The sequence below is a fragment of the Rhea americana genome, unplaced genomic scaffold, assembly GCF_003343005.1.
Source record: "Rhea americana isolate MKP2758 unplaced genomic scaffold, rheAme1 scaffold_18, whole genome shotgun sequence".
Taxonomy (NCBI): domain Eukaryota; kingdom Metazoa; phylum Chordata; class Aves; order Rheiformes; family Rheidae; genus Rhea; species Rhea americana.
The window spans coordinates 3,962,836-3,977,975 of record NW_028185927.1 but is presented as its reverse complement, the minus strand read 5'-3'; the positions used below and the strand labels follow the sequence as shown (position 1 = coordinate 3,977,975).

At 38.2% G+C, this 15,140-nt stretch overlaps 1 protein-coding gene across 1 annotated transcript in view; it reads right to left on the bottom strand.

Annotated features, from left to right (window-relative positions):
• The window catches only part of AKAP6 (A-kinase anchoring protein 6), a 211,803-nt gene that overhangs the window by 122,680 nt on the left and 73,983 nt on the right, over positions 1-15,140 (bottom strand). The window contains exons 5-6 of the mRNA XM_085301681.1: positions 13,526-13,622; positions 12,101-12,267 (exon numbers count right to left, since the gene is read on the bottom strand). Of these exons, the coding sequence (XP_085157807.1) occupies positions 12,101-12,267; positions 13,526-13,622 (264 nt within the window). The remainder of the gene's footprint in view (positions 1-12,100; positions 12,268-13,525; positions 13,623-15,140) is intronic.

The following is a 15,140-nucleotide window of genomic DNA, read 5'->3' as shown; positions in this document are numbered from 1 at the left end:
ATACATTTCCCATCTTAAATTGGTTAAGTTAGATTTTTTCTTAACAAGAAGACTGAAGAAGACTATAATACACTATTTGGTGCCGGAAAATACTGCAGGTAGGATTGCTGTACATAGAACTCTGTCAAGTAAACAGTTTACTACACTGGAAGAAAATGGAGCAAGAAGGGGTTTTTTTATTATTTGTATAAAATATATTGTTCTTCCAGGCTGTACTGAAATAGTTTCTATTTAATTGCAGAGAAATCCTAAGAAGGTTACAGCAGTGAAACATTAAAATTCTAAGGGCAACTAATAACATTAAAACTTTATAGCCCCAGATAGAATAATTTAGACAAAAACAACATGAACATATGTTTTGTGTAATAATAACAAACATTTATAGCTGTCAAGAGAGAAAAACACAGGTTTATGCACACCTTAATGGCGTGCATGGGTGAGCATGAGTATATTTAAAACATAATATATTACAAAATTGACAGCAGGCATGACTCTTCTGGGTACTATGTTAAATCAATGAATAAATTACCAAAAGTGTGCTGTGGCTGTTTGGATGTGTAATTGAGCTTAACGTATGTAGTGTTATTTCAAAAGAAACTGTTCAAGGAGTTTCTAGACCAATCCACTATGCATCTTTACTAAGCTGTTTACAAATAACAATAAATGAAACTGTCGCACAGTAGGAAGGAAGTTTAGTTATACACATTACATAAATGGAAGAAAAGTTAATTTTAATATGTTTTTCAAGAATTAAAAACAAACTTATAATAATATTGCTAGTATTCATTGAGTTGGAAATCAACATTTTTCATGTTCAGTTTTAGATTTATGTTAATTAGCTAATACTTTGCAAACAAAAGTTTTTGCAGCAATAYAAGCCAGGAGCAGCTCCACTGAAATAAATGTGGATGCTCACATGACATCTATCCTAAAGAGTAAGAATTGAACTGAYTAGCTAAAATAGGAACTTAAATAGATTCCCTTTATTTTCTTAACGTATTTCTTGTCAAATAGATAAACATCATTAGATTCGAAACCTATGAAAGTAACTTTTAAATCTTATTGTTGTTGACTAGTTAATAACAACAAATAATAGCAGTGCTGCATTAATGTGATATTTAGAATAAAATAGCTAGGTATACACTTCCACTTCTTGTTTCAGAGCTATTTCATCTTATTACATCCAGAGTTATAAAATCGAAAATTGATTCTATTTTATTGCATTTCTGTCTATAGTCTTCTGTTCTAGCAGTACGCAGCTAGTGTACTTTAAGTGGTGGCCCTCAAAGGTAGGCAATCAAGCAGGTACCATGCCGGACTTCTGTTGCAAATCATATCTTTAAGTCAGAATTTCAGATCACATGGTGCCAAACTCTTCAAAGCCTATTTCGTCCGTACTGTTCTCCGCTTTCTCACTGTTTCTTTCTGCTCCATAAGGGATGACCTGGTCTGTCAGCATCAGCCATACTTCTGAAGCTCTTCGGCCTCATAAACTCAAGGATTAGTTTTTCCTTCATTTTTTCATGCTAAATGCATGGATCCTTTCTATAATGCCATTGTAAAGAAGAAAAAGAGGATGAAGAAATGAAGTGTCCCTGCCCAGATGAGCTGCTCTTTACTCTGTGCCCTGAGGATGGTTCACAAAGCATGCTATGGGGCTGTTACAAAAGAATACAGCAACCCCCCCCGCCGCCTGCCGGTCAGAAATCCCTCTCTAAACGGAAAGCCGTTGTAGGTTAACTGACGTTAACAAACATTAATGAGTACAGCTTCTCATGGGATGGGGCTAAAGATGAAACTACCACATTATTTGTCTGCAGTTACTTTCAAGTGTTTAAGGAACAAGTCTGGATTTCTAATGCCCACTGTATCTCTCACATTCGTTGCACTCTCCTACGTAACTCTATATAATTATCAATAATAATGTAGAAACTATTGAGATATTATAGCAAGGTTTAAATCAAAAACTCAGGGAAAATATTTAAAAAAACACAATAAAAATRATTAGCCACAAGTCACTAGAGCTTGTATACAAACTAGTTTATGCTCTTAAAAGCATTTTGGAGCCTTTTGCTACGCAAGTCTTTGCTTCACAAAGCACTCCCATAAAATGGTTATTTTTTAAAAATTCAGATACATATAACAGAAGGGTCAGTTCACACACAATGATCAGCATCACATCTTGTTACCTTCTAAGAGATTAGCTTAGAAAACTAGCAAATTCTGTAATATCACTCTCAACCCAAAGTGCAAAGTCAAGCGTGCAGTGCCACAAGATACTTAATAACAAGTCAGATGTGAAACGCAGGATGGCCAAGTAGATTTTTCCTTCAAACACTATTTTACCTGATTTCCCTTTTGTGACCACCCCAGTGAAGAATAGCTGTTTTACGTATACAGCTGAGACCAGAACTGAAAGATTCTACAGATAAACATTGCTAGAAGATGTTGTTCTTGAAAACTATAATAGGAACTGAATGCTACTCAATCACACTGAATATAAAAGTAATTAAAAAGTTTAAAAGGAACGAAAACATGCAGAACATAAAATTTACCTTTATCTAATAGTATCTTTGTCCAAATCAATGTTCCTTTTGTTCTGTACTACACAGTTAATCACTCTTGGACATCAACCATAACAGCAAAAGCTCAAATACTGAACCGTTAATTAAACACAGTAATATTTATAAGATGTTAGTTTATTCTGTAGATATGAACACGTAATTTCATGCACAAATAAAATGAAAGTAAAATTTCTTTTTAAAGATCAGAAGAGCGCCATGCCAGTCACTCCTCAATTGAAYGTATTTTTTTTTTCAGTGCAATAATAAAATTTTAATAAAGTGACAAAGATAGAATGCTAGTAACGGAGGACACAATCCTGAGCAATGACAGTTGGCAGCAGCATCCGCGCTAAGCTGCCATTGTACAGGTGCATGCTTCCTGGGAGACAGAAAAAAAGCACAGAGGAACAGCCTGGGACCAGAGAAAAAAAAGCATCTCAGCAGAGGAAGCAAGCTGAGCTCACCACCTCTACCAGGGGCGGTCGGGATGAGAAGCATGAGGCAACTCTGCATCGCTAATCCCGGAGCTGCTGGGGAAAGTAAAGCAAACTCCTGACAGCCCCGCTCGCGGCGCTCCCGCCGCATTACCGCCGTAACCCAAAATGTTTATCCGTCTTGATGACAGGTAAACCCCGCACGGTTAGCACAGGCTTTCAAAGCTCCTAGCTTATCTGAACCTCGCCGGCTCGATTTGGTGTGGGAGAACCAGCTCCCAAACCGGGCTGCGGTGGCCTCGGGTCTGCGCGGCGGGAGCCCGCGGGAAGGGACTGCCCACACTCGGCTCTGTTCCGGTCCACCCACCATCCCGGTGAAATCACGAAGGATTTGGAGGAGAACAGGTGGCACGGGGACAAGGGAGAAAGGAGGTTTAACTGAAAGGATCTGAAGTTTCAAATCATTTACTTCACGTTAGTAATTGCTACCTATAAACACAACCACAAAATTGTTCAGCCAAGACATTTTTAGTCCTCTAAGCTTTCTTCTTTCCGTTTGCTCATTATGCATTTATCTTAGAGTGCTCCATAAATTTCTGAATTCAAACACACACACAGAAGGAGAAGATGAAATAAAAAAAAAAAAAAAAAAAACCACCTTTTTCTCTCCTGTGGCTTTGAATGGGCACACCAGCAGGATGCTGAGCTTGCACAGGAAAGGAGAACAGCAATACCTCTGATAGAGTAGCCTGCCTCTACTGGTGAAGCAGAGTTTAAATTTCTGCTTTAAAGTGGGCTCTGCTCAATTTTCAGTAAAACCAAAGTATGTACTTGTGTTACTAATAACTTATTAAAACACGCATTTCTCTGGAAATCTGAAYAGGCAGACACAAAAAAGAGAAGCACCATTTCCACCAATGTTATGGTGAAAACACATTCTATTAAAATTGAAATACATTTTATTAAAAATAACAGGATAAAAATACTTCAATATGGTTGTATACAGAAAGCAGGAGGAACAGATGCTGGCAAAATAAAATATAAAGGGCCTTTGGGTGGTTAGCACATTCTTAGTTTCAGTCACTAAGATAAATGTGTTTATGTGAATACATGCACAAACACACTCATGCTTTTATATTTTTAAACACAGGTCAAACCCAGCTGGGAATTTTGGCTATATAAAACTTSTTAGAGTTGGTGCAGTTATGCCTGCGAAGTTGCAATAGCCTAATATACTTTCAGAGTTTCAGATAACAGYTTTCAGAGATTCAAATAGCATTATGATAAAATTTGCCCCTTGGGCATTCGTCATTTTAAATATCTGTTCTCATCAGGTCCTCAGTCTTTACTTGCTCTCAATGGAGTGATTTAGACTTAAAACATCTTTCAAACTCAACTTGATCTACGCTTTAATGGAAACTAGGCCTCCTTATTCTTAAAAGTAAAAATTTTAAGTTCTTTGCTACTAACTCTTTAAGGATAACTGTTTTCATCAACAGAGATGCTGCTAAGGAGTTACTTGTGGAAAATAATCAAAATGCAAAACCTAGAATTGCCACTGCACTGTGTGAAAATTACAGAAGCATAGTATAAAGACGACAGATATCTGGAATCCTTGAKAGTGTCCTCAGTTAGAACAGGATTTTTGTGTGAAACTTCAGGTATTTTCCACATAAATATTAGAAAATACAAAAATACAACTTTTCAACTGTCGCGCTCTAAATGGTATACCTGTTAKTAAGCTTAATACGCCAGAGAGGAGGTTTCTTTTAGAGTAAATGGAAAAACTTGAGGACTGTTGATACAATTTCAGAGATTTGGCTTGTTAAAAATTAATAAAATTATTTCAAACACCAGGATAACAGTACTGTCCARGGGTTTGACGGATACATAAATATCTATCCAAGGAGCATGAGGAATATACAGGAAAAAGGTGAGCTGAAACGAGGGCCAGGTTAGCTTAGCTGAGACTTCAAAGACACAATATTATGAAAAACTGACAAAAGACAATTTACTTAACTAGTGGAATAGGCAGGTTTTGACAGGGCTCGTGTAACACGGAAGAAGAGGTTTAGACGGAGCTGCTGCCTCCTTGCCTTCTCCTCTCCCAGTCCAAGGAGTGACCACTTAGCTTCACTCCGTCCTCCTTGTACGGAGGCTCCGAGTTAAACACGGAGTTAAACGTCGTCCCTGCTGCCCCCTCAAAGCCACACAACTAACAATTTGGAGAAACAGTTTCCAGTAAATAGCAGCAAATCTACTGCGTAGAAGCTGACCGTACAATGGCCCTAAATCTATTGTTGGGCAATCCAATTTTTTTGCTTTCTAACATTCAAAAAAAAAATCTGCAACCATTTAAACAAAAGAAATATTGTCAAAATACAGCTCTTGCAGATGCATAGAGCATTTGTACTCTTTCATCAACTGAAAAAGACTTCTAAAAGCATTGATAAAGCGTTACTAACCAATTTACAAGCACATCTGCACAGGCGTACAACCTACATCTCAGCCAATTTAAAATACAGTTACTATTTCCCCGTACCASCCCGGAAACGACGGGCCACATTCCCCCCCGGGGAGGAAGGCAGCGGGCAAGGACCGCACGCGTCCTTCCCCTGCGAGCAGCCCGCCGGCAGCGCTGCCCCGGCCCGTCGCGGGGGCAGAGCCAGAGGAGGCCGCCGAGGAGGCGACCGCCCGATCTGCAGCGTTTCCTGGAGAATCTCCGTGGTATAAATCTGTACGATATGTAAAATTTGCGGCTCGGGTAAAGCATTTTAACTAAGCAAAATGAAGCTCAGTGATATGCTTCCAATACGCTAGCGCTGTAGGACAGATACAAAATAAAAGGGAGAAGAATCTTTGCAGTTTTACGATGAAGAGGAAGTTTTCTGCTATTATTATTCTGTATGCTATATAACATTTTGAGATTGCAATAATTTAGAAATTTAAAGGAAACATTCTGTACGCACAAGACCCCACGGCTACCTGGGCTACGTATGTGTTTTTGAACGCTGCTTATCTGAAGGCAATTTCCCTGCGAAGTATGATAAGAGATGCACTTTCTTGGCAAGGAACAGGTTTTGTCAATAAAAGCCCTGTACCACACAGGTATTTACAGGAGGATATTAAAACAGATCATGCAGCCTCCTTTTCAGCAACTGCATTAAAAACCTGTCTTTCTTTCTATCAATACATCTGTAAAATTTTCCAGCTAATTCCCAGGGCCAGGCACAGTACTTTAAGCCGTCCTTTCCTGCTCAGTTTTCCTGACCACATCTTTGACGCCCCTCACCAGATCTCTTTTCTCAGCTCTGTGATTAAGACTCGCTGTAATTCACTTTCCGCCCGTCCTGCTACCGATGCCAGCTTCTGCTTCTATACCTGTCCCAGCACTTACTCCGTTTCCTTTTCTTTATCCGTTTCTAAAATGGTCTACCAAATCAGGCGTTCACCTTCTCAGCACCTCCCGGAGATCTCCTTCGGCTGTCCACATTCAAGCTGATGCAAGGTTAAAAATACATAGCTTATAAAGCAGGGTACTCCAAACTAGCAAACGGAGCGCTGAGGTGCAYAGCGGCTCTAAAAGGCACAAAAACATTCCTTCTCAGAGCGGCTTTCCCGGGTTCTTGTGACTGTCACAGCAGCACAGCCTGCTTTGATTAGCTTGAAAACACTGAAAGGATGTTTTCAGTCCTATATTCGGATAACAACTGATGCAACAAGAACTCGGTGGTATTTGACATGCTAAAAGACAGGCTTATTCCAAGCAAAATCAGTTTTCTGCTGATTTACAGGACCACTGCATAAATATCACTACACTCCCTGTCCATTTGACCACCTCATCCCTGGTTCAAACCACTACCAGGGAGGTCAATAGAATAAGGGTAGTAATGTCACATCCTAAAATATCTAAAATCAACAAAAGAAAAACCTGCAGATGCATTCTCTCCTAATATTCTTTCCTAACTGACAGAACTGTTTGCATTTAAAAGCAAGATCACAGTTTAGATCTTCAATCTAGGCTTCCAAAGTTTCAAAATATTCAGAATTAAAACGTCACATGAATGATTTTAAACTGTTCAGCTGTTAAACACAACAATACCCTATTTATGTGCAGACAACATTTTAAATATTCAAAACTTTAAAGAGTATGCCTTGAATTACATGAAATAATTTTTCTTATTACCATCTTTTGGAGTAATGACTGTTGAGCTACCGACCTTCTGTAAAACCTTTCAGCCCAGAAATACTTTTTAAGGTATTACAGGGATGTTTTTATCCACCAGTGAAAAGCAGTAACTGTGCACAACAGTAAGCAGTTGTTCCGAAAGGAAGAGACTACTGCATTCAGCTGAAACTGCAGAGAATTAGGGGGGCAGAAGGCAATTGCTGATGCTGGGAGTAGGCCTGGATAAAGGCGGTTAGGACTCAGTTTTAACGTCTGATCTACAAGGTGTTACATCCACTACATAAAACTCATCACCAGACAAAATTCCCTTGCCATCTATACACTGCCAGAGATGGAAACCTGATCTCCATTTCATTGCCTTTCAAGCTGTTATTGACAAAATGACGGCTATTTATTTGACACTGCATTAATAACACGAGATACAGGATCGAACRCATACATCTGATCCTGAGCTGTGTATGTGTTTGTGTGCACACACGTATACACAGAGAAAGAAGAGACATGGCAAGTGAAATAACTAAACTCAGTTTGGTGTGTGAACTTCTAAAATGTCCTGTGTGATTTAACCCCGCCTCAGCACAGTAAAATGATCCCTCTAGCAAATGCTCCTCTTGCCTTTTTGCTAGACGAGAGTATTCTAGGACAAGAGAAGGAAGGCCAATGACACGTATCATTTGACAGCTCAGAAGTACYGACCATGCTAATACTACCTGCAATACTCCAACCCACAATGCATTAGAAACGCAGTTTTGGAAGTGGTTATGTAAGTAAAAATACTAGATTCTGAATGCATGCTACCTGTCACCTGCCGCCAATATGCAAGAAAGCTATCCCAATAACGGACCCTCCTCCTTTTAACAACAGGAGTCACCAGAAAAAACCCTGGTGTGTTGGCTTTGACAGAATAGTGCATGCATACTACGTGTGTTTGCAAAATAGGAATCCAGAGCTGATAAAGCACACTGAGAAAAATCAAAATCTGTTCACATACACGCTCTTTCTCTGCACTGATCACAAAGATGCCAAGATATTTCACGTGCACATTTCTTTTGTATCAAAGTATTAATCTAAATGTTGTAGCTATTGCAGCATAATTGGATAGCCTGGACAGGTTGCAAGTCTGAAGCAATAACGAACGGACTGTCACCGGTCCCTAACCTTTTTTCTGTTTTGTTGTCCCTTTTGCAAATTCATYCGCATATTAAAAAGCTGAGCAGGATGCAGTTGTTATGGATTACCATGTTTATTCCACCCACTAGGTTTGAGGACCAGCATTACTGTAAAACTGCCTCTCAGCAAGAGTTCCCAAAAACATAAACTTTGGTAGACACTAAACAGTTTCAGGTTTTCATTTTTTCTATGAAAATCGCTGTAGTTACTTTTCTGTATAGCTGTTTGGAATGGTTGTAGAAACTGAAACTGTGAGTAGAGGTTTGTCTAAGCACTTCAAACTATGCTTCTGACTAGGAGAGCTATTTACTTTTTTAAATACATTTTTACCTCTTCTAATGGTCTTCAAACCCTTACTGATTCATGTGCTGACAGACATGTTCGTTACACAGTTAAGTCTATCTCCTTGAGTCTGCTCTTTGCCTGTTGAAACTAAGTCCGATTTCCACGTTCTAAGCATTCGGCCCAATATCTGAAGGGGTTCCACGCTTATTTCTCTGGAGTTGGAAAGCAAAGTAAAAATAATTTTCAGTAGTTTAGCAATTATTCTGGAAAAAAACCACATCCAGAAGTAGATACTACGTACATATTTTGAGAGTACGCCGTGATTCTGTGAACCTACCAGCCTCTCCATTCCAATCTTACTCTCTGAATCGTTACACCAAGCAGTACTGTGAATCCAAACGCCTACTAGCAGAACAAAAACATACAGCTCTAGAAATTACAGTCATGGGCTAACTGTCCAAATGCATACCGGTAACAGAACTCACAACTGGTCCTAAGAATACTGTTTTACACAGTCTTGAATGAAGGAGACTGTCCATTATGGGGAAATACTATTAGGATTCTTACACCTTTTCGATGACACTAATTATGCAATTAACTCACAAGCTCTTCAGAAAGCAATGAAATATTCCATCAAACCATGAATTAAATAGATCAGCATGATATCCAGGCAGTAACACTCTTAGCCACTAGGTAAGAACATATACATCATGTTATTTTTCAATACCAGTTGCTGTTCATTGAAAGCAATATTGTTCCAGTAGACTCTCCTGCTGGAGAGGTGGTGGCCCCATTCCAGAGGTCAGGTACAAAACAAGGGACCTCAGACATCTCTATAAGGCGGGAAAACATAGATAGGCACACGTACACAGACATTCCTCCTAACTGCCAGATATTTTAGAATATTACTAATTTCCATTAGGAGAAAACCACTATCTAAGTGTCTAAGGCTCTGAAAGAGAGATGTGCTACATGACATGTTTACCACTAGCACTGTCCGATCAAGTACTTTGTTGAAAGGTAGCATGTGGCAAGTCTGAGATTTACTTCTAAATGTACTTCTGAATGAGCAAAAAAAAAAAAACCTTTACATATTCCAATTTAAGTTGAACACAGTAGTCACTTGTTTATTTATAAAAATCATAAACCAGCAACTTACGCAAATACTTGTTGAAAGAAGAGATTTCACCACATTTCTAGAAGGATTTCACTGCATGCAGAGGATGTAGTGCATTAGAAGAGTTTAGGTGTTAGAAATATTTCAAATCCCGTAAGTCTTCCGTAAGAGCTGTATAAACTCGCATGAAATTTACACACAATAAAAGGAATAATCTCATAAGAAAACCTCAAATTTCTGAATACAAATGTTGATGATATATTTCCAGAACTGCAGAATCTCCCTCTCTCCCTTCCATTCTTCATCGCTTCTATAAAAGATGCCATAGTACTATGAAAAGACGTTTTAAAAGTCCTAAGGGAAAAGTTTCCTAGGGTCTTTGAAATTCCTTCTCTTCCTATTTCTTTACTGATTTCTAACACCAACACTGTTCCTGTAGTTTCTCAGACAAGGCAAGAAAGAAAAATACCCTCTAGATATAATCTTTAGATTTCCCATTATACTTCTCAGGTTCCTTCTGGCTTTTGAAACGAACACAAACTGAAGGCTACACAAACTGAAATCTGCAGTTATATTACCAATGGTATTTTAATTTTAGTTACTCTTTCAGCATAAAAAAGTAGATACCTATTACTACTTTTGCCCGCTATTACTTAAAAGAATCATGCTGAGGTGTAGCTTAATGAAGAAAATTACCTAAAAATCCTTTCTGTTTGGTCATTTGTTTGTTGCTAGTGTTTTTATTTAACAGTAGGCACAAAAAAGCTTTGCTTCAAGTCGCTGCCTGTGTAATAAAAAGCATAGGGAAAGGAGCAGTATCAAAATTTGCAATATCCTAAACTATGCCTTCATTTACAAGAAAATATATAAATATAATCCTTCTAAGMTAGGACTTCCATAATTTTCACAGCTGGATTTTAGAACACCTTTTGTGTTCTTATTTTGGTTAAGCAGTTAGACTTTTAGCCACGGGTGAGTCAAGCTCTTCAGAGATTTTGTGCTGAAATGAATATTGGTACATAATGCAATACAGGGTCACATTATTGGAGGGACAAAAATTTTAACTTTGAGCCAATCTTTTATTTTAATGGACCTAACCATGAAAACGTGTTGCTCCACTGCCTACTTCCTGGGTTAAAAGATACATGATGTAGGAGCATTTCTAGGAACATTCGGTGAAATTACATCTCCTGCTTATAGGTTTTTTTTTTCCCTCTATTTTTTTTTTCCCTTTTATCCTTGGCTCTTCCTCCATCACCTATAAGATCATTGGTGCTATGTAGAATTATGGCAAGAAAACATCAGAACATTTAATGCAAGCCCAGCCAAGAGTCACTTGTTTGCCTCCAGAAAGCACTGAACACCAATATGAAGAATTCTCTGGCATCAGAATCTGAAAATCTGCTTAGCATCACTGTCTCTTATTTCTAGAAACAGGAACCTTGAACTTTTCCATAGATTTGAGCCTGCTGCATGCCTAGATGTTAACAGTTACTAAACTGCTCTGTTGCACATTCATCACGTAAAATGCAATGGAAAAATCAACACTTTCCAACRCTCCTCTCCTCATCTTTTCTTACTCCTGATGGTAATAAGAAGTTACTGACCCTAAGTCACAAGTTTGTATGTATGCGGTATCAGGTTGAACAAGCATGCCTTTTATTTAAAATGCTCCTACAAGTACCAAGTTTGGCAACTAGTAAGTACCATAGCCCTCTTTGATAACTAATACCCACAAAATGATTAGAGATGTTGATACTTTATTCTTAAAGTACTTGTATTCAACACATGCACTATTATGGAGGACTTAAACTCAGAGCAAAAAGATTTGTGGCAAAGCATATGACCTTCTTCCCACTACAATGGCCATCCCCTAATTAAGCAATGCATCTGATAGTCATTAACAGGAATGAGATAATGAATCACTTTCTCTCTTCTTTGTTAATTTGCTGTAACCAAGCGGCTAATGGATGTCAGAGCTGAGTGATTGCACTGATTATAGTGATTTATAGTTGCAACAAAACAATTTAAAACCATTCTGATTATTCATGTTAAAGATGCTTTATGTTTTGTTTACTAAATGTTTTATGTTCCCCCCCATGCCCCTCTACACACAATGAGAGAGGTCTTCCTGGAAAACTTGAAAGTGCTAAGTTTTTTTATTGTTTCAGAATAAGGCATTTCATTTTGTTTATTAAAAAAAAAAAAGAAAGAAAGAAAGAAAAGAAAAAGTTTACCCAGTAGAAATGAAAAGCCTTAGGGTGGAAAGAAAACTTCAGTGGTGCCTAGTTCAAAAGACGACGGAAATAAGAGGAAATAAGGCAAACTTCAAGCCACTTACCTTAGGGCTCCCAGTCCCTTCCTCATTCTCTGCAGACACATCAGTAGCCAGTATCTCTGCTTTGATGATATCCAGAGCCCTAAGAATCCAGCTGTGCTGCCGTTTGATTTGCCTCTGTAGCTCCTTCCATTGACTTGCAATCATCTGCAGCATGTCCTTCAGTCCTTCTCCAAAACGAAGGGAAAAAAAGTAAAAGTTGTAAACTCAACTACATTTTCAAATATTATTATTTATTCAGAGGGTTAGCAGGATATTTAAAAGAATAAACACAACAAGAATTTTAATGGTGTTTCTCAGAAATAAGCCAAAGCATAGCTGCTGTTCATATTGCAAACAATACTACAGGGTCAAAACATTTCTTTTAGCCATCATGTTAAATTTTAATTATGCCTCTGCTGGCAATTTCACAAAAGTAAAATCCCACACAAACTCTGATTCCTACATGGTGGGAAAGCTGCAGTAATCCTATCCTCTAATATCTTTATTTCTAAACATGGCATTAACTTCCACATACGTGTTTCTTCTCTCCAACTCCTGCACGTATTATTTACATCACTATTTTCTAAATACAAGATGCCATGCACTACTCTTCCCTGCCAAAGCTTCTCTACCCTTTTGGAACTATAAAAATAAGTCACTGATTTCCCATAGCTTTCACATCACTGAAGTGTGTCTGACACGGTGAAACAACAGATGCAAAATGTRTAACATGATCATAAAAATGTAAACCAAAGGACAACTTCAACCTGGATGAAAAGCATGCTAAGCAGGCCAAAATTAAGATGGCTTTCTGTAGCAGTACAGTAGGCTGATTAGAATCCTATTATCATACAAGTCACGCTAACGTCTAAAAATATGGGGGTGGGGGAAAAGAGAGAGGGAAATCAGTATCTCGCTCTCCCTCCCCTCGATTTAAGGCCGCTGTAGAAAAAGACGAGCCAAACCAAAGGAAAAATGTATTTTTAATTTTAATCTATTCCTCATAAATACATTAAAATTGAGGTAGGAATTAGTTTAAGTGGCAAAATAAAGCTTTATCAATACAATTACCCATGTAGGGTATGTAAAAAATATATATGTATATATTTGAAATCCTAATTCATTATCTTAATGTTATTTCCATAACACCTACATCAAAGAATATGTCAGTGTGAAGTTTTCAGTGATGTGATTTCAATTGAAACTCAGCTGAGGAGCAAGACCAAAATAAAATGAACAGACTATTTGCAGGCAGTATTTCATTTTATAAGTATCACTGCATTGTATGCAGTATATGAAACATTTATAAATCTTGAAGGTCAATCTGATAATGTAAATATTAATAATACATAAGGAAGTGAATATATGCAGTAATTTACAGCAATGCTTCTTCATTCTTTAATAGTCTGGAGACATAAGGTCTTGCAATATTTCAGAAGGATTTACCTGAYTTGTGAGATACAATAAGCTCAAGAAGTTGACGTCCTTCTTCCACCACAGCTTCTTTTAAAGCACAGTGGCTATCTACGTTCAGCTTAAAACTCTGCAGAAAAAGAGAAAAAGAAAAAATAAAAAAAAAGAAAGAAAAAAGAAATCTCAGCATCAGACACCGGAGAGGCAGTTAAACATAAAATGCACGTATAAAATTACTTGCTGCTTTTTATCAACAACCATGTCCCCATTTACCCAATAGCCAAACTAATTTGCGATACTAAAAGCTATTGATATTTTGGATCTGGGCTCAAAATGTTTCCATTAGATCAGCAAAGTGCATCTGTGTTGAAACAGCTGACAAATCTAGAAATTCATTAGGTTTTATGAAAAGTCACAACCCGTAGGCTATATCTAGAGTAACAGTGTTCTATAAAATACACTAAATTTATGCCATCACATATGAGCTCTGCTTTTTTCAAATTTCTTTGAAATGTTGGTGATAGCACTATTTATGAAAGCATAAAAAAATTACAGCATTGAATATATTGGCCTTATGTGCACCCATACAAATCTATTAATATAGTGTTTCTGAGTTAACTCCCATATCTGTTTTCAAAGAACAAATCAAGCTACTTTACATCTCTGCATTCTCCCTCTGTAAAGTATTCCTCATCGTTTTTGCACTAGCATTTTTATAAGTTTATACGGGCTCTCCGCTTTAAAGGTGATTAAATGTTCGTTCCAAATAAATTATATATGTATATTTTTTTTACAAATTRCATTAAAAGTTAATAATAGAGAAACTGGAAACCTGTTCTACCATAACTTATGCCATCGCATACCCCACTGTTAATTTAGTTGGAGAAATTTGAGAATTGTTTACCAGAAATTCTCTCTTGCACATAAGGAAGAGAAGCAAAACACAGCAGAGGAAGAAGTACTTGCTATACCTAATCATAAATCACGCGCAGCCTGAACCCTCRTTCTCGAAATTTCAAGTGCCTGCGGAAGGAACGAAAACAATATCCAGCCCCGTGGAGGGAAGGGGTTTCGCCTCCTCCTGGCAACGAATTAACTGGCGGAGATTCAAGGAGACTTTGCTAGCGCACATTTGTAGCTTCTGCTTTTTACAGAAGTCACTTGAACTTCTCCAGATACTACCGACTCCTCCGGTGCTTAAGCAGCGGACACTGCAAGATACTTGAAAGCCCTCCTTTCTCGGGAAGCCCCCATTTCCTCCCCTTCGTAGCTCCCGCACTCCGACCGAACGACATAAAGGAAAACGGCGCTGCCAGAGCCGCACTAGAAGGATTTTCTTCCACTGGTTTTGTGGTCGCTGAAAGAGGCACGTTGCTCAGACGGGCTCCTGCAGTCTTTCAGGCAGCCCTGGCCCCGACGTTCAGCGACAGAACGGTTTCGGGAATTCTGCAGACAAATAAAGAGTAATAAACAGGAATTTTGCTGCCTGCGGCGTGTTGTCTAGYCCGATTTTCTACATCTGGGGATCTGAATACAACGTTCTGCATCAGCTGTTGAACAAGCAAAGGTTTAGCAGAACGGAAAGGAAAAACACCTCGAAAGTCTAACCACATCAGCCAGGAGAAGTTAAACTGGAAAAAAATATATA